General features: G+C 42.6%; 2 protein-coding genes across 3 annotated transcripts; one reads left to right on the top strand and one right to left on the bottom strand.

Moving 5' to 3' along the window:
* Positions 1-8: 8 nt before the first annotated feature.
* Positions 9-8,443, bottom strand: LOC143002544 (plexin-C1-like). Of its 2 annotated transcripts, none has more exons than XM_076152701.1 (17): positions 7,339-8,443; positions 6,737-6,862; positions 4,790-4,924; positions 4,610-4,710; positions 4,432-4,540; positions 4,178-4,346; positions 3,779-3,881; positions 3,635-3,710; positions 3,476-3,517; positions 3,249-3,382; positions 2,414-2,590; positions 1,961-2,069; positions 1,321-1,515; positions 1,083-1,238; positions 811-898; positions 492-594; positions 9-380 (listed from the first exon to the last, which is right to left on the bottom strand). In XM_076152701.1, exons 1-16 carry the CDS (start codon positions 8,344-8,346, stop codon positions 503-505), a joined length of 2,820 nt encoding a protein of 939 aa, XP_076008816.1. In that variant the 5' UTR covers positions 8,347-8,443; the 3' UTR covers positions 9-380; positions 492-502. The 2 variants fall into 2 exon arrangements, with proteins under 2 accessions (XP_076008816.1, XP_076008825.1); XM_076152710.1 differs by having other exon boundaries at positions 6,737-6,859; positions 7,339-8,442.
* A 3,891-nt stretch (positions 8,444-12,334) lies between these two features.
* On the top strand, positions 12,335-17,561 carry LOC143001027 (plexin-C1-like). The gene is made up of 15 exons (XM_076150579.1): positions 12,335-12,512; positions 12,718-12,852; positions 13,107-13,207; positions 13,374-13,476; positions 13,591-13,756; positions 14,114-14,216; positions 14,285-14,360; positions 14,478-14,519; positions 14,613-14,746; positions 15,408-15,584; positions 15,930-16,041; positions 16,379-16,573; positions 16,656-16,811; positions 16,997-17,084; positions 17,241-17,561. The coding sequence occupies exons 1-15, from the start codon at positions 12,435-12,437 to the stop codon at positions 17,318-17,320; spliced, it is 1,746 nt and encodes a 581-aa protein (XP_076006694.1). The 5' UTR covers positions 12,335-12,434; the 3' UTR covers positions 17,321-17,561.
* Positions 17,562-17,761: the final 200 nt, after the last annotated feature.

Genomic DNA, 17,761 nt, shown 5'->3' with positions numbered 1-17,761 from the left:
CACACAGGTACGAACTACAATATAAACTTTATTTAGTGGTGCAGGGCAGACATAAAAAACACATTTTAAAATTTCCTGTCCTATTCAGGAAAGAGCACTATACTTTACCATCATTATTACAAAAATAATACCATGCCAACATTACTTATACTAACTACTAAGCAATCACACAACCAGTTTTCTTGACAAGTCACATAAGAATCAGAGTCTCGACCGGAAAACAACTCCAGCAGCATCGCTCTGATCCCATTTACACTTGGTCATTAAATGCGGATCCAGTATCTAGATAACACTCGGAGAGAAGTAGAAGTCTGGACAGGATTGAATCTTACATCAGTCAGTCCGTGCGATCTTGGATCCTGAGCAGGTCTGCAGCAGATCTGGTGTATTTAGGAAAGTCAACAGTGCTGCGTTCAGGGGTTTGGCGAGTCTGTTTTTCAGTTTTTGTCCCCAATGTCTAAGAGATGGTTGATGATAATATTGTGACTGACCTCGTCTTCTGTCATTCCTGACGTGACGCCACAGGCCTGTTTATCCTCTCTGTAAGCTTCTTCTTTGGGCAATAGTAGATAGAGCAGTAAAGAAAGGTTATAACTGAAAAAAACAAACATGTAATGGGTTATTCCCTGGGCCGTGCCTCACCATTCCACCAAGATCAAGATCCTCTCAGACCGTTTAGACTAATCCTGCATCATGAGTGAAACCATGACCTCCTAGGTGGAGGTAACTGCATTTATTGCACTGATCTGATCGATTTGGTGTTAGATACACTTCATCCAATTCAAAACTGATAACTAAACATATACTTGCCGGCAATAAATGATGGGATTAGAAGCATGGGGCGTAATACTGATGTAGAAGAAGAATAGAGTGTTACTGTCTTGTATCCGTACTGGATCTGGAAAAAATGACAGCACAGCGTATTTGAAGTTTTCTGGTCTATAGAGAACTGAACTGTTTACCACTGAACCATTTTAAGAAGTGTAACAACAAACAAACAAAAACTCACTGAATAATCACAATAAAGAGTCGATTAAAAATTTTCTTAGTTTTTGTTGTAGCTGGCTGGTGAAAGGTTTTACCATTAGGTGCTGAACGACATCGCTGGGTGCTCCTAGAATCTTACAGATGACAAAGTCGGTGTCTATTATTTCCACCACACAAAGATGCAATGTTCCCTCGTGAACGATCCATATTGTTAACTCTGCTTTGGTCATCTCCAGTTTGTCAGACCTTTTCTAGAATGACAACAGAAACCAATGCTGAACTGTTATGCATTCGCAATACACTGTGTGTGCGCAAACATGATACATGCTATACCTGTATGGTGACGTGTAGGTCCTTCCCGGTCCTTACAGACGAGAAGCTGAGGAATTCAGGGTCTGGGAGATATGTGATGCTTGTGGAACAGCTCAGGGTTTCATTGGCAACTTTCAGATAGATTGCGCTAGAGAAAATCTCATGGGAGTTTGAGGTTGGTAGTGTGTCATAGGTTAAAAGCTGCAAGGAACCTCCCTGAATGAAAAATGGGAAACATCTTTGTGAATAGGATCCATATTTTAGTCTATATTAGCAGGTCAGTGCACTTCCCTTTGGCAGTTAAACAGTTTCCCAGTCCAGGTCGGATGTCTCGTTTGGTCATTACCCAGAGTTTGTGAGCACAGGTGAGGATTGCAATACAGATTGATAGGCTAATTGAGAGCTTAGAATTCCTGTGTTTGACGATCGACTAGCAAAGCACCTGACTCATCAACCGTACGACTTCCTGACTTCAGGAAGAGACCCTGGAGTTCAGAATCTGGACAAGGTAGCTCTCTCTAGCTGCTACTGATTCTTAAGGGTTCATAAACCACTCCTAAGTCTGGTCCCTCACCTGGTAATCTACCCTGACACCTTGTCTCCTTGCGATCAACAGTGCATGCAGAAATGTGTGTGTGTGCGAGTGTGTGTAGAGACACACCTCAGAGTGGATGAAGGTGGAAAGGTTGACTTTCTGGGGGGCGTGGCTGTGTATGACACCTTCCACAAAGTCCAGTCGGGATCCCACAATAGAGATCATCCTCTTCCCACTGCAGGACAGAGAGTGGCAGCCAATCACAAATGAGGAATTTGAAACAGAAACAATTCAGAAACACTGTGACGTCTTACAAACAAGACATCCTATGTGTTGTGCATAGACATGAAGACTGCAGTGGGACTTTACTGTTGCCTCCTAGCTGCCTTTCTCCTGAGGAAGTCAAATATGTTGGTATTGAGTTTGTTCCACCCATCTGCGTTCATCATATCACATATACTTAAGATGTTATAGATTACTCACGTTTCTGTTACCAAAGTCATTCTAACTGCTAGAGATACCTTGTTTGTTTGTGTCATTCAGAGCATGAAAGTACTTACAGATGTGGACACACCATACCTGGCCCAAGTAGTTGTTGGTGTGACATCAGTGCAGGATGGTGAGGAGTAGTAGGTGATTTTTGCGTTGCCATGACAACTGCCATCTGGGAGGACGGCACATACATTGACCAAACCTTTATCCGCACTGGGAATGTGGAAAGTCAGATTCATGCCAGTGTTGTTCCACACAGGAGACCTGACCACAGTGTGACAGACACAAAGACACATTTAGAATTTCAGACTGACACTAGTTGAACTCTGTTTCTAATTCTTTAGAGCTCAATTGACTCAGGCTGGTCACAAGCCAAACCAAGACTGACAACTCTATCTGACCTTTTTGGGACTTGATGGGATGATCATCATCAATTCCAGATCTTTTTCTATTTACATGAAACATAACGCCTTGTTGGACAGGATTCATGGCAGATTCCAATACATGTTTGCACTGGTCGGCCTGATGGTGGCGCTGTAAGAACAACTTTTATGTTTTGGCCTTTAAGCTTTGACTGGTACGTCATAGAATGACATATTTTTCCTAGATTCCTTCGGTGTATTCTCCCCCATCCATACAGGCCACACCCTCATGTGCCAGATGAGGGTTTCTGCTATTTTAACCATTTCAGCTATTTTTGCCATCATTGTGAGACAATTATTCTAAATTCAGAATGTTTGGACAAAAATGTTGTCTTTGTTTTTTTTTTTTCTTACCGCACATCACTCATCTGTCAATTTGTTGATTTCCTCAGCAAGCATAAACCAAATAAAAGGGGACTAATTTATGATAAACTATTTTAATGAGAAGCTCTGCTTCTTGGTTGCTCAAAGTGATCAAGCCATCAAATCATCAGACCCACTCTTGTGGACCACAGTCCAAAGCTGCCTGGATCCTCACTCTGGTCACGTTGCTGAGGTTACAACCAGTCATCACTGCATTGTTCCTCCCATAGAAGGACACTTTACTGGGGATGATGGAGAAGATCTCTGGCATCTAAGAATATAAAGCACACACACATTTTTGAACATCTTTAAGTATTAAGAATTAATGCGGAAGAACAAAGCCTGTGAAGAGGCTCAGACTCACAGAGAAATCCGTGCTCGTCTCCAACATTTTGCAAACGGCATCCTACATGAGGAAGTGGAGAGAAGTTTGACACGGACACAACATGCTACTGTTGACAATGAAATGTGTTGCTCAGGACTGTGGAGTCTGATGTTACAATACAAATATTTGAACGTTTACAGCCACAAATCCAGCAGTCGCCCAGGAACACTTTTCGTTGCTCCAGCTACATCCAGCTGAAATACACTTCCGACACCTGAACACAGAACAAACGTCATTTTCCCACCAGGACTATCTGAGTCTTGAAAATGTTTGTGGACTCACAGGGCAGGAGTCGGTGGTCCTTTGATCCCAGAACAGATGAGTAGCTTCAGTTGCTCCTTCACTGTCTCCCTCCCAAGTCTAATCTCTACTGTGAGATTGAGACCTGTTGATAGAAAAGACAGGAAGACAGCTTCTTACTGCTGAATTCACTGGAAATCCTCACATATGATCTGTTTAATGGTCACTGTGCATTTCTGAATCCAGTTATGACTAACTGTTTTCACAGGTTTGAGAACAGTATGGCCTGTAATAAACAGTGTGTTTGTTTAGAGCAGGGGTGGGGAACCTTTTTCCTGTCACGCGCTTCGAAAGACTTTGTTTCAAGTGTTCTGAAGTGTACTGGGTCTTTGGAATGAAACAGTATGCTACATTTCCGTATGTTCCTCAAGAGTCACTAACCTTCAGAAGAAAACAGGCTTTCAGAGAGAGTGCAGCTGCACCACGGGAACTGTGGGAAGTCTCCTATGGTGATGCACAGCTCTCTAGAACTGGTGGAGAATTGACAAGTGATGTTTGAGAGCAACTCTGGTCGGCCCACACTCAGGTGTGTCTGGACATGTAGTGTGATCTGAGGACAGTTTGATAAATATGCATTATAACAAAATGGACAACAAAAACTTTTAAAAATTTGAGAAGTAAGAAGCGGTCTTTACCTGGCCAACGCTTCCTCTTTCAACTCGATGAGAAACCATTTTCTGTTGATAGGAACCTTCTGGGATTGACAACCAGACAGAGTCTGGGCACTCATCCTCACATGTACAGCTATTAAGACAAAAAATAGCATTAGAGCAGCTTTGAATTGTTTGAGGAAGTACACTAAAGATGTCTGACCTTGTTTTGGAGCTGCACCACCCACAGTAGGGATCCTGTGCAGACCAACAAGCCTGCATGGTTTCCTGTGTGCTGCACCGTGACACAGGCACGCGAATCATCTGCAACGAAGCAATCAAACAATTCAACGACACTGAAAGTCTGGCCATGGAAAGGTCTACAGTGTTCACTGCATCCTACCTGGCTTCTTAAGACCACGTATACGTGTTTGCGATCCACCTCATCCAGATGCATTTTGGGAAACACTTGGCGGTCATCGGACGCCTTGTAGATCACCCTGGGACAGAGAGTCTGATAGGCCTTATCCACAGCAAGCTGAAAAGAAGATGAGCAGTGATAGAGTTTCCTATGACACAGTCAAACTATGGTTTTGTTGAGGTTTAACTCGGCCACTGTAATGATTTCTGCCTCTGAGTGTTTCTGAGAAATATGAGCAGAACTAAAAGATAAGATAAGATAAGAGTTTATTATCCCAAGGGAAATTACTGAAATTACTGAAAGCCCAGCCTGTCAACAACACTTGGATGTGCAATTGTCTTCACCAACTTCTGTCATTTTTCAAACAAGACGTGAATGGACCCAAATTGAAATGACATTACTTCCTTCAATACACCTCCTCACACCTGGTACAGTAGGGCTCTTTATGTGCCAGACAGTAAACAAAACCAGACACCAGACAGATATGTAACTATAAAAACAACATTAAGTCACATAAAAGTCAGAGTCTCATTTTGTTGACCACTGTAACTTTTTCTAGAGACAGGTGGGATCCAGCAGCATCGCTCTGATCCCATTTACACTTGGTCATTTAATGCAGATCCAGTATCTAGATAACACCCGGAGAGAAGTAGAAGTCTGGACAGGATTGGATCTTACAAACGTACATCAGTCAGTCTGTGCGATCTTGGATCTGGTGTATTTGAGAAAGTCAACAGTGCTATTGGGCAATTTGTTCCTCTCTACTGTGAGATCCAGACCCGTTGAAAAAAGACAGGAGGACAGTTTCTAAGTACTTAATTAAATGGTAATCCTCACTGTTTTAATATGGCCTGTAATAAACAGTGTGTGTGTTTAGAGTCTCTTAGTAAGCAGGAAGGATATGGTTTGAGGTGAGTGCTAGAGCGATGGTGAGAAATGTTAGACGCACCCAGTGGTACGACGTGCATTTCACACCTAGGCCTTCAGTGATGTCCTACACAGTCCTACCTGAATTAATCCACCTCTTAATACCATCATTATGACCCCATGGCTCTAGAAACTATGCAATTTGACAGAAACGCAGTATAACCGGGCGTTGCATCACCTTAATATAGTCAAGTGCAACAGAGTTACATTCATATTTCCGAAGCATTTATAATCAATAAATCCGCATTTACAATTAAGAGTGTTAAACTACCAACTTTAAGATCCCTTGGATACTGTCAAAACTTAAAAATAAAAGGCGCTTTTAAGGGATTAGTCTACAAAGTTTTATTAGGTCCCCAAAAGTATGTGAGCTTTAGCAAGTTTGTTCACTAAACAGTGCATTGTCGCACCCAAAGCAGTTTCATTTAAGAAACATGACGAAAAAGACACAAACTATTCACTGAAAATAAAAGAAAACAAACAAATAATTAGCATTTGTTCATGAGGATATGTTTGCGACAGTGGTGAAAGTATATTCCAAGCCCTGAATGTCCACTTTGATAAAGGTTAAACCAAAAAAATTCAACAAGTCTCACTCTCACGATGTCTAGGTTTTCTTGAAAAGTTTGTCTTGAAAATGGCGTTAAGAAAAATGTCTTACAAACCGGCATCATCTGCAGTGGTCAACGTGTTAATAGATATAAGTTGTTCTAATCAAACTGGTCATGCAAATTTCCATTGCTGGACCCCAGGTAATGCTGTAAAGCGTTGATTTTTCAAAAAATATTGACTGTTATTAACTCAGTTATGGCATTGTTACTGTAGTATTCAGTATGTCCAGAAATCAGGAGCCTTACATCAATAATGGGGGCCTGTGAGCCTATGGCACAAATAGAAATGCGTGTATGAGTAAATGTGTAATTTCCACTGGACTCTGCACACACCTGTCGTCGTGCACAACATGGATGTGTGGCAGTAACTTAAGCATTAACGTCCACAGACCTTGATGAGCTGTCCCTCTCCTGTCCCGATGAAGAAAACCATCCAGGCCTTCTGTCTCACGACCAGCACAGAGGTCATGGAGCTCTGCCTGGAGAGCACCACCTTTGGCCATAGGTCCTTTGCCTTCTAGGACAACATTCATGTTACATTTCTGAACCAACATACCTGTGCCATTAATGAGTTAAAGCGCACACATATCACTTTCTGAGATCATACATGTGAGTGAGAGGTCATAGTAGCGTGTGTAACTATACACCTGTCTATATGTCATATGTGCCATCACACAGACACACTCTGTGTGGTGGCACATATGACACAAAAAAAGACTCGTAAAATCTGTCCAATATAAGGATATAACACAAACTTGTTACTACTGCTTGGTAGCTATGCATTTAAGAATTGGAAAACTGGAAAACATTATGTAACATGTTGTCAATGTCAAATTTATAGAATTCTGAAATCGGATTCTCGTCTGGATTAAAAGTTCTGTGAGGTTGGTAGAACGCTCACAATTTACTTCTGTGAATGTTTAGCAAGATTTTGAAATGTTTACCTTATGCCTAAAAACTTGTCAGACTCAGCACCACAGTGCAGCGACTCACCTTCGGTTCGTCCGCATCAGGTTCTACGCTGAAGTCTGGGTCCGCGTCGGTCTTTCTGCTGAGATCGGGGCTGATGTCGAACACGATCAGCTCGGTGTTGGTTAGACCTCCGTCCGTACTGAACACGCCGCTCCAGAGCACCGGCGGTCCTCCCGGGATCACCGAGGACGCCAGCAGTTTGCCGCGTTTCGGCGCTTCGGCACCATCAAATGGATGCAGAGTCGCACCACGAAGCGACTTCAGTGTGTCGCTCTTACTGGTTTTACCCTCAAGCCAGATGAGGCGGACTTGAGTGCCTGATATTCCTGAATGTACGTTGGCAAACAGATAGATGATCGAATTGATCTGGAATCCATCCACAAATTCCGCGTCGCCTTCATGCTTGATCATAAGAGTAGAGGAGCCACCAGAGAGAGAAAATATGCCTGCAGACTGTTCATTTATAGTATTTTGAAGGTTAACAGCCTTGGAATCAGATGAGCAGCTGCCCTTTTTGGATGTGTCGGCGTATTGCTGGATAGCGGTCAGAATGTAAGTCTCTGTCCCAGTGCTCTTCACATTCACCAGGAAGCCCAAGGACGCGCTGCTGAGCACCATTGGTCCTACAGGAAAGTTCTCCTTGTGTATCAGCTTGGAGATGTTTGCCAGGTCCCGCACCTCACAGTAGCCGCACAACGTCACACCGCAGCTGATCAGAGTCTCGTTCTCTACAAATGGCACCAGTATGTTGACGTGGAAATTTGCGTTCCGCACGTCCGAGTCTGAAACCCGGTGAAACAGCGCGGCCTCCTTGTCCCCGCTCTCCAGTGCGCCTTTCTGGCTCAGACTGTGGATCAGAGTCAGGTCGCGGTTCAGCTGGTACATTTTCAGCTCCGTGGCGACGTAAACGGAGTTTGTCGCCACGGCGAAGTGGCGGACGTCTGCATCAAAAGTGAAGTTTGCGTCCTCCAGGCACCGACCCGGTTCAGCCCAGAGGTGTAAAAGCAGCCCGAGCAGCAGGTGCCTCATCGTGCAGCAGCAGGAGAATTCACGGAGAATACTTCAGACATGCACTAAAAGAAACGAACTGAAGCACACACAGGTACACTAACACAATAGAACAGGGAGTAAAACAGTGCTATTGGTCCTCTTAGTAAGCAGGAAGGATATGGTTTGCGTTGAGTGCTAGAGAGATGGTGAGAAAGGTTAGCCACATAAAAAAGCACATGTTCCTTCTCTGCTTTTGGTACCTTCCCATGGCTTGTGTCAAAGGTAGACAATCTACACAACTGCATTGAGCATTCTAGAACATTCACAATCATTGATGCCTGTTCTTTTGTTTCAAGTGTTTTGAAGTATGCTGGTTCTTTGGAAAATAGATTTTCAAATGGTCCTCAACAGTCACTGACCTTCAGTAGAAAACAAGCATTCAGAGAAGGTGCAGATGCACCACGGGAACTGTGGGTAGTCTCCTATGTTGCAGAGCTTCTCAGAATTAGTAGAGAACTAGCAGGCGAAGTTCGAGAGCACTTGAGTAGTTTTAGTTGCTCCTTCACTGTCTCCCTTCCAAGTCTAATCTCTACTGTGAGATTGAGACCTGTTGATAGAAAAGACAGAAAGACTTCAGGCAAAGGTAAACTGCAACTCTGGTCGGCCCACAGTCAGATATGTCTGGACGTGTAGCGTGACCTGTGAAAGGTCAAACTCAGTCTCTTTCCAGCCCATTGAGATTGAATCTGCATTGTAATTGGATTGGATCGATTGAAGCATTTGCTCTTCATCTGTACCTGGCCGTTGCTGCCACTCCCCACCTGGTAGGAAACCATTTTCTTTTGATGCGAATACTCAGAAATGGACAATGAATCTGGGCAGTCATCCTCAGATGTGCATGTGCCTGATATGGAGCAGCAAAAAACAGGTTGCCTAATTGAGCAATGTACACAATCACTTCTTATCCATGTAAATTAGCAAAGCTTAACAATTCAAATCAGTCAGTTGTATTAATTTAAAGCTTAAGTAGGCAGGTGTGTTGCAGGTTGTTGTGTAGCTGATCTTTGTTTAGAGCTACACCAGCTGCAGTAAGGATCCTGAGCAGACCAATAGGCCTGCAGAGATGTGTGTGTGTGTCTCGCACTTTGACACAGTGATGCTCTTAACTCTCTTATTTCTGCCTAATATGATCTCACATTATGGTTACTGCTGAGGTGACATTAAACGCTCCTTTTTGCTGCGACCACAGCAGTATCAGGGAATGAGGTTACCTGACACACCCAAAGAGAAGTTTGTGGCCAAAAAAAACACAGGAAGTTAAGTGCAAATCTTCTGATTGCAACATTTCATGGTCTTATCAGTTTCTTAGAATTAGTAATTCAATTCATTTAGTTTAGAAACAGGTCATGAAGGACACACACACACAACTTTTTTTATGTTGATTTAAGACTTTCCATTAAGTTTTTCCATAATGATTGATACACATTGTGTATCCATGGTGATTGATACACATTTTCAAATATACTAATGCACTATTTCTTAAATATATATATATGTAATTTAAAATCGTACTTTTACATTTTCTTCACTAATAGACTTCAAAGTAGGCCTGTCAGTCGTCCACTTTATTGAACGACTTCACAACTCTTAACATTTGTTTTCACTACTTTTCTTTCAAAAAAGTTATTTTGTGAAAGGGGATGATTGACATTTCAGAAAAATGAAATCCATCCCGAAAATTCTGCATCACCTTTACTCTTGCTTGTAAGAGTAAGAGAGAAGAACCCATGCCTCCAGCCTGCTGATGTCCAGTTTTATCAAGGTTTGTGATCAAATGAAGATAACAAATGAAGGCATGATAACATTCCTATTATGATATGAGATATTGAGCATTCTCTCTGCATGCTTGTTTTATGATTTATGTGATTACAGTGTTGAGTCAACAATGTATATTTTCATTTATATTTTATATTTGATAAATGACACAGACCTTTATTTGAGGCTGCACATAACGGAATGACGCTGAGGTGACCTCTCTGAAACTGCTCAATCAAAAAGAATGGACTAATCATTATTTCAGGCAATCATATAAACATAAAGAGATGAACACAAAGTAATGTAATCCTTTGTGTGTTTGAACGCATATACATCTTCATATTCGCTCTCTTACATATGCAAAAGGGTCTTATGCGGTAATATCATGCAGAAGTTACTGCCGCACCTTTCCGGCCTCCTTAATCTAGATTCAGATGCTTGATTGTACACGTTTACCAAAAGCAGATAAAGCTGTACTGAAATGACTCTATTGCTCAATTCCCCGTGTTTTGGAAAAAACACTCTTATATATGGGCTTCCGTTCTTTAGCCCACGCTGATATTTCTTGAAGTGGACCAATCAGTAGGAGCGGAACTGCTTTTCTCTTGACGCTCTGCGCTTTTACGCACAACTGTGGTGGCGCTGCAGCTGAGTGCAGAGTGCTGTGCGGACTCTCCATGTTTGAAGGATTCCCCGTGAAATCTGTTGCTGCACGATGAGGCACCTGCTGCTCGGGCTGCTTTTACACCTCTGGGCTGAACCGGGTCGGTGCCTGGAGGACGAAAACTTCACTTTTGATGCAGACGTCCGCCACTTCGCCGTGGCGACAAACTCCGTTTACGTCGCCACGGAGCTGAAACTGTACCAGCTGAACCGCGACCTGACTCTGATCCACAGTCTGAGCCAGAGAGGCGCACTGGAGAGCGCGAAGGACATGAATGCCGCGCTGTTTCACCGGGTTTCAGACTCGGACGAGGGGAACGCAACTTTCCACGTCAACATACTGGTGCCATTTGTAGATAACGAGACTCTGATCAGCTGCGGTTTGACGGTGTGCGGCTACTGTGAGGTGCGGGACCTGGCAAACATCTCCAAGCTGATACACAAGGAGAACTTTCCTGTAGGACCAATGGTGCTCAGCAGCGCGTCCTTGGGCTTTCTGGTGAATGTGAATGTGAAGAACAATGGGAGAGAGACTTACATTCTGACCGCTATCCAGCAATACGCCGACACATCCAAAAACGGAAACAGGAACTGCACATCTGATTCCAAGGCTGTTAACCTTCAAAATACTAGAAATGAACAGTCTGGAGGCATATTTTCTCTCTCTGACAGCTCCTCTACTCCTATGATTAAGCATGAAGGCGACGCGGAATTTGTGGATGGATTCCAGATCAATTCGATCATCTATCTGTTTGCCAACGTACATTCAGGAATATCAGGCACTCAAGTCCGCCTCATCTGGCTTGAGGGTAAAACCAGTAAGAGCGACACACTGAAGTCGCTTCGTGGTGCGACTCTGCATCCATTTGATGGTGCCGAAGTCACGGACCGCGGCAAACTGCTGGCGTCCTCGGTGATCCCGGGAGGACCGCCGGTGCTCTGGAGCGGCGTGTTCAGTACGGACGGAGGTCCAACCAACACCGAGCTGATCGTGTTCGACATCAGCCCCGATCTCAGCAGAAAGACCGATGTTGATTTACACTTTCATTACATGGACAAAAGAGATATAGACTTCTTGCTTGAACTCTTATTCGCTAATAAGGTTTGGCCTCGTTCCCGTTTTTAGTGCAGTTTCATAAATAGAGCATTAGAACGAATCCGTGTCCTTGTTCTGTTTCATCATCCTGAGAAAAGTCAATCGTTCCCTTTCACTCAAAAAAAAAAGTGTGCGTAAATTAAAATCAAGCAAAACATTTTCAGGCGATATATAAATATGCATCAGCATGGAAATGGCCGAAAAACTTAAAAATATGCTTTAATACACTTTAAAAATACAGAGTTAAATCAACAATTTAAAAAAATCTTATTTAAGTATACTAACAATGTAACTGATCATATAGTATTAGCATTGTTGAATTCACATTTTGTTCACTCAAAGAATGCTTTATTGTCTCTTTTAATGCTTTAATATTTTATATAAAAATTTATGAAAAAAAGTTTGGAAAAAATATTTAAATTAGAACTAATTTAGCACATTGCTCTGGTGTGTGTGTGTGTGTGTGTGTGTGTGTGTGTGTGTGTGTGTGTGTGTGTGTGTGTCTCAGCCAAACCTCCTGAGGCCTCTTGCGGTGCTCCTCAGGCAGACCTTCATGACCTCTGTGATGGCAGTGAGACACAAGACCTGGATGGTTTTCTTCGTGGGGACAGGAGACGGACAGCTGATTAAGGTCTGTGGACAAAGACAACATGCATCGTGGAAGTATGAGCAAATTGAAATATGTCTGCTGAATAATATTTAGACTTTTTAAATGCTTCTATACTGAATGAATTAAATTGAGAATTCTAAGAAACTGATAAGACCAGGAAATGTTGCAATCAGACTAAAAAGATTTGCACTTAGCTTTCTGACAGAAAATCTGTTTTTCCCGTCAGCTTGCTGTGGACAGAGCCTTTCAGGCTGTCTGTCCCAAGGTGATGTACAAGGCCCATGACGACCGCCAAGTGTTTCCCAAAATGCATCTGGACGTGGTGGATCGTAAACATGTATATGTGGTGTTCAGAAACCAGGTAGGACACACTCTCCTTGTGTAACATTGAATTATATACAGTACATTTGTATTAAATCTAAGGCTGTGAACACGAATAGGTTGAAAACGATGCATCACCATACATTGTTATATTATGAACTTGCTAGATTCTCTAGATCCACTCGGAGAAATGGTCCCTTTCTCTTGGTAGGGACAGTAAATATCACCCTTCCACTCCCATCCAATTGCAGTCCGATTGTGCATGTCTGTTGTTGTCTGTACATTGTTCTCTAGATGATGCGTGTCCCTGTGTCAAAGTGTGAGACACACACATCTCTGCAGGCCTGTTGGTCTGCTCAGGATCCTTACTGCAGCTGGTGTAGCTCCAAACAGAGGTCAGTTACACAACAACCTGCAACACACCTGCCTACTTAAGCTTTAAACTAATACAACTGACTGAATTGTTAAGCTTTGCTAATTAACATGGATAAGGAGTGGTTATGTACTTCGCTCAATTAGGCAACCTGTTTTTTGCCGATTCATATGATTTTCCCTTCCTAGGTGCACATCTGAGGATGACTGCCCAGATTCATTGTCCATCTCTGATGATTCCCATCAAAAGAAAATGGTTTCCTACCAGGTGGGGAGTGGCAGCAACGGCCAGGTACAGATGAAGCGCAAATCTTTCAATCCATCCAATCCAATCCAATTACAATGCAGATTGAATGGCATTCAAATCTCAATCGGCTGGAAAGAGACTGAGTTGGACCTTTCACAGGTCACGCTACACGTCCAGACACATCTGACTGTGGGCCGACCAGAGTTGCAGTCTAACTTCGCCTGCGAGTTCTCTACTTATTCTGATAAACTGTGCACCATAACAGACTCTCCACAGTTCCCGTGGTGCATCTGCACCTTCTCTGAAAGCTTGTTTTCTACCGAAGGTCAGTGAGACTCTTGAAGACCATATGAAAATGTTGAATTCTGTTTCTATTTTCTTCAAAACACTCGAGACTAAAGAACAGGCCAATGAATGTTCTAGAACGTTTCCTGTACGGTAGTTGCAGTACATTCAAAACCTTTACATGCTGCTTTCAAATCTTTCTCACCATCTCTCTGGAGACGAGTCTAAGAGACTCTAAACAAACAGTATCATACTGTTTATTACAGGCCAAACTCATCTCATATCTGTGAAAACAGTGAGTCATAACTGGATTTAGAAATGCACAGTGTCAGATCATGTGAGGATTTCTAGTGAATTCGGCAGTTAGAAGCTGTCTCCCTGTCTTTTTTATCAACAGGTCTCAATCTCACAGTAGAGATTAGACTTGGGAGGGAGACAGTGAAGGAGCAACTGAAGCTACTCATCTGTTCTGGGATCAAAGGACCACCGACTCCTGCCCTGTGAGTCCACAAACATTTTCAAGACTCAGATAGTCCTGGTGGGAAAATGACGTTTGTTCTGTGTTCAGGTGTCGGAAGTGTATTTCAGCTGGATGTAGCTGGAGCCACGAAAAGTGTTCCTGGGCGACTGCAGGATTTGTGGCTGTAAATGTTCAAATATTTGTATTGTAACATCAGACTCTACAGTCCTGAGCAACACATTTCATTGTCAACAGTAGCATGTTGTGTCCGTGTCAAACTTCTCTCCACTTCCTCCTATAGGCTGGCGTTTGCAAAATGTTGGAGACGCGCACGGATTTCTCTGTGAGTCTGAGCCTCTTCACAGGCTTTGTTCTTCCTCATTAATACTGAATACTTAAAAATGTTTAAAAATGTGTGCGTGCTTTATATTCTTAGATGCCAGAGATCTTCTCCATCATCCCCAGTAAAGTGTCCTTCTATGGGAGGAACAATGCAGTGATGACTGGTTGTAACCTCGGTAACGTGACCAGAGTGAGGATCCAGGCAGCTTTGGACTGTGGTCCACAAGAGTGAGTCTGATGATTTGATGGCTTGATCACTTTGAGCAACAAAGAAGAGCTGTCGGTTGCAGAGCTTCTCATTAAGATAGTTTATTGCATTATGCAACAATAATCAGAAATTAGTCCCCTTTTATTTGGTTTATGCTTGCTGAGGAAATCAACAAATTGACAGATGAGTGATGTATTTAAAGCGGTAAGATTAAAAAAACAAAGACAAAACCTTTGTCCAAACATTCCGGATTTAGAATAATTGTCTCACAATGATGGCAAAAAAGTTAAAATAGCAGAAACCCTCACCTGGAACATGAGGGTGTGGCCTGTATGGATGGGGGAGAATACACCGAAGGAATCTAGGAAAAATATGTCATTCTATGATGTACCAGTCAAAGCTTAAAGGCCAAAACATAAAAGTTGTTCTTACAGCAAACATGTAATGGAATCTGCCATGAATCCTGTCCAACAAGGCGTTATGTTTCATGTAAATAGAAAAAGATCTGGAATTGATGATGATCATCCCATCAAGTCCCAAAAAGGTCAGATAGAGTTGTCAGTCTTGGTTTGGCTTGTGACCAGCCTGAGTCAATTGAGCTCTAAAGAATTAGAAACAGAGTTCAACTAGTGTCAGTCTGAAATTCTAAATGTGTCTTTGTGTCTGTCACACTGTGGTCAGGTCTCCTGTGTGGAACAACACTGGCATGAATCTGACTTTCCACATTCCCAGTGCGGATAAAGGTTTGGTCAATGTATGTGCCGTCCTCCCAGATGGCAGTTGTCATGGCAATGCAAAAATTACCTACTACTCCTCACCATCCTGCACTGATGTCACACCAACAACTACTTGGGCCAGGTATGGTGTGTCCACATCTGTTAGTACTTTCATGCTCTGAATGACACAAACAAACAAGGTATCTCTAGCAGTTAGAATGACTTTGGTAAGACAAACGTGAGTAATCTATAACATCTTAAGTATATGTGATATGACGAATGCAGATGGGTGGAAGAAACTCACTTCCAATATATATGTCTTCCTCAGTAGAAAGGCAGCTAGGAGGCAACAGTAAAGTCCCACTGCAGTCTTCATGCATACTCACAACACATAGGATGTGCTCTTTCTAAGAGGTCACAGAGTTTCTGAATTATTTCTGTGTTCAAATTCCTCATCTGTGATTGGCTGCCACTCTGTGCCCTGCAGTGGGAAGAGGATGATCTTTATCGTGGGATTCCACCTACAGTTTGTGGAAGGGGTCATACACAGCCACGCCCCTCAGAAAGTCAACCTTCCCACCTTCATCTACTCTGAGGAGGTACAAACAGACAGACAGACAGACAGACAGACAGACAGACAGGGGTTTCAGAGTAGATTTCCAGATGGGGGACCAGACTTGGGAATAGTTCCTGAACCCTTTACAATTAGTACAGATACCCATGCCAAGAATCAGGGCTCTGGACTTCCTAGAGTCAGTCGGACTGTCAACCTGTGGAACAACCAGAAAAGAAAGGCATAAGGATCAGGTGCTTTTCCAGTCCATCGTCAAATCCAGGAATTCCAAGCTCTCAATTAACCTGTCAATCTACACTATATTGCAATCCCCACCTATGTTCATGAACTATTCACAAAGATGTTTCCCATTTTTTGTTCAGGCACGTTCGTTGCAGTTTTTAACCTATGACACACCACCAACCACAAACTCCCATGAGACTTTCACCAGTGCAATGTACCTGAAAATTGCCAATGAAACCTTGAGCTGTTCCACAAGCATCACGTATCTCCCAGACCCTGAATTCCTCAGCTTCTCGTCTGTAAGGACCGGGAAGGACCTACACGTCACCATACAGGTATAGCATGTATCATGTTTGCACACACACAGTGTGTTGGGAATGCATAACAGTTCAGCATTGGTTTCTGTTGTCATTCTAGAAAAGGTCTGACAAACTGGAGATGACCAAAGCAGAGTTAACAATATGGATCGTTCACGAGGGAACATTGCATCTTTGTGTGGTGGAAATAATAGACACCGACTTTGTCATCTGTAAGATTCTAGGAGCACCCAGCGATGTCATTCAGCACTTAATGGTAAAACCTTTGACTCACCAGCTACAACAAAAACTAAGAAACTGTTTATTTTACTTTTTATTGTGATTATTCAGTAATTTTTTGTTGGTTTGTTGTTGCACTTCTTAAAATGGTTTAGTGGTAAACAGTTCAGTTCTCTATTAGACCAGAAAACTTCAAATACGCTGTGCTGTCATTTTTTCCAGATCCAGTACGGATACGAGCCGGTAACACTCTATTCTTCTTCTACATCAGTATTACGCCTTGTGCTTCTAATCCCATCATTTATTGGCAGTAAGTATATGTTTAGTTATCAGTTTTGAGAAAAGAAGCATAGATGGTCATGGTTTCACTCATGCTGCAGGATTAGTTCAAACAGTCTGAGCAGATCAGTCTTGGTGGAATGGTGAGGCACGGCCCAGGGAATAACCCATTACATGTTTTTTTCAGCTATAACGTTTCTATATTGCTCTATCTACTATTGCCCAAAGAAGAAGCTGGACAGGGCTGTGGCTTCACGTTGGGAATGACAGAAGAAGAGTTCAGTTACAATATCATTGGGTGGACACTGGAATCTTCAGTGGAAGGAAGTTAGAATGCAAGATGGATTCTTCCTATTGAAAATAAGTCAGTGGTCAACACAATGAGACTCTGACTCTTATGTGACTTTTTAAATAAACTGATATTGGCATGGTGATATATTCTTTAATAATGATTGTGAAATAAACTGCCCTTTCCTGAATAAGGACTGGAAATCTTTAAAAAAATGTTATGTCTCGCCTGCTCCACTGAATAAAGTTTATATTGGTTTCGAGTAAAGTCAAAATCTCATTAATATTGTCTGCTTGAGCTTGTATTTACTGCATTTAACCTATCCTTAGCTTCTGTCAATATCACATAGTGACTGCTAGGGGAAGGCAACACACGTGACCTGTTTTACACATACTAAATGGGTTTTGGCACTGGGCCTT

The sequence above is a fragment of the Genypterus blacodes genome, unplaced genomic scaffold (assembly GCF_046128005.1).
Source record: "Genypterus blacodes isolate CSIRO-AG114 ecotype Tasmania unplaced genomic scaffold, CSIRO-AGI_Gbla_v1 ptg000007l_1, whole genome shotgun sequence".
Lineage (NCBI taxonomy): Eukaryota > Metazoa > Chordata > Actinopteri > Ophidiiformes > Ophidiidae > Genypterus > Genypterus blacodes.
The sequence above is the reverse complement of the archived record's forward strand: the minus strand, read 5'-3'. Positions and strand labels throughout refer to the sequence as shown.

Bases quoted from the DNA above. Each gene is read 5' to 3' on its own strand.
- LOC143001027 (XM_076150579.1), top strand. From the start codon at position 12,435: ATGACCTCTGTGATGGCAGTGAGACACAAGACCTGGATGGTTTTCTTC. The intron at 14,747-15,407 runs GTGAGTCTGATG...CACTGTGGTCAG, and splicing joins TTGGACTGTGGTCCACAAGA to GTCTCCTGTGTGGAACAACA. The intron at 15,585-15,929 runs GTATGGTGTGTC...TGTGCCCTGCAG, and splicing joins CCAACAACTACTTGGGCCAG to TGGGAAGAGGATGATCTTTA.
- LOC143002544 (XM_076152701.1), bottom strand. From the start codon at position 8,346: ATGAGGCACCTGCTGCTCGGGCTGCTTTTACACCTCTGGGCTGAACCG. The intron at 4,541-4,609 runs GTCAGACATCTT...TTGTCTTAATAG, and splicing joins TGGTGCAGCTCCAAAACAAG to CTGTACATGTGAGGATGAGT. The intron at 3,518-3,634 runs GTAAACGTTCAA...TTCCTCATGTAG, and splicing joins CGACTGCTGGATTTGTGGCT to GATGCCGTTTGCAAAATGTT.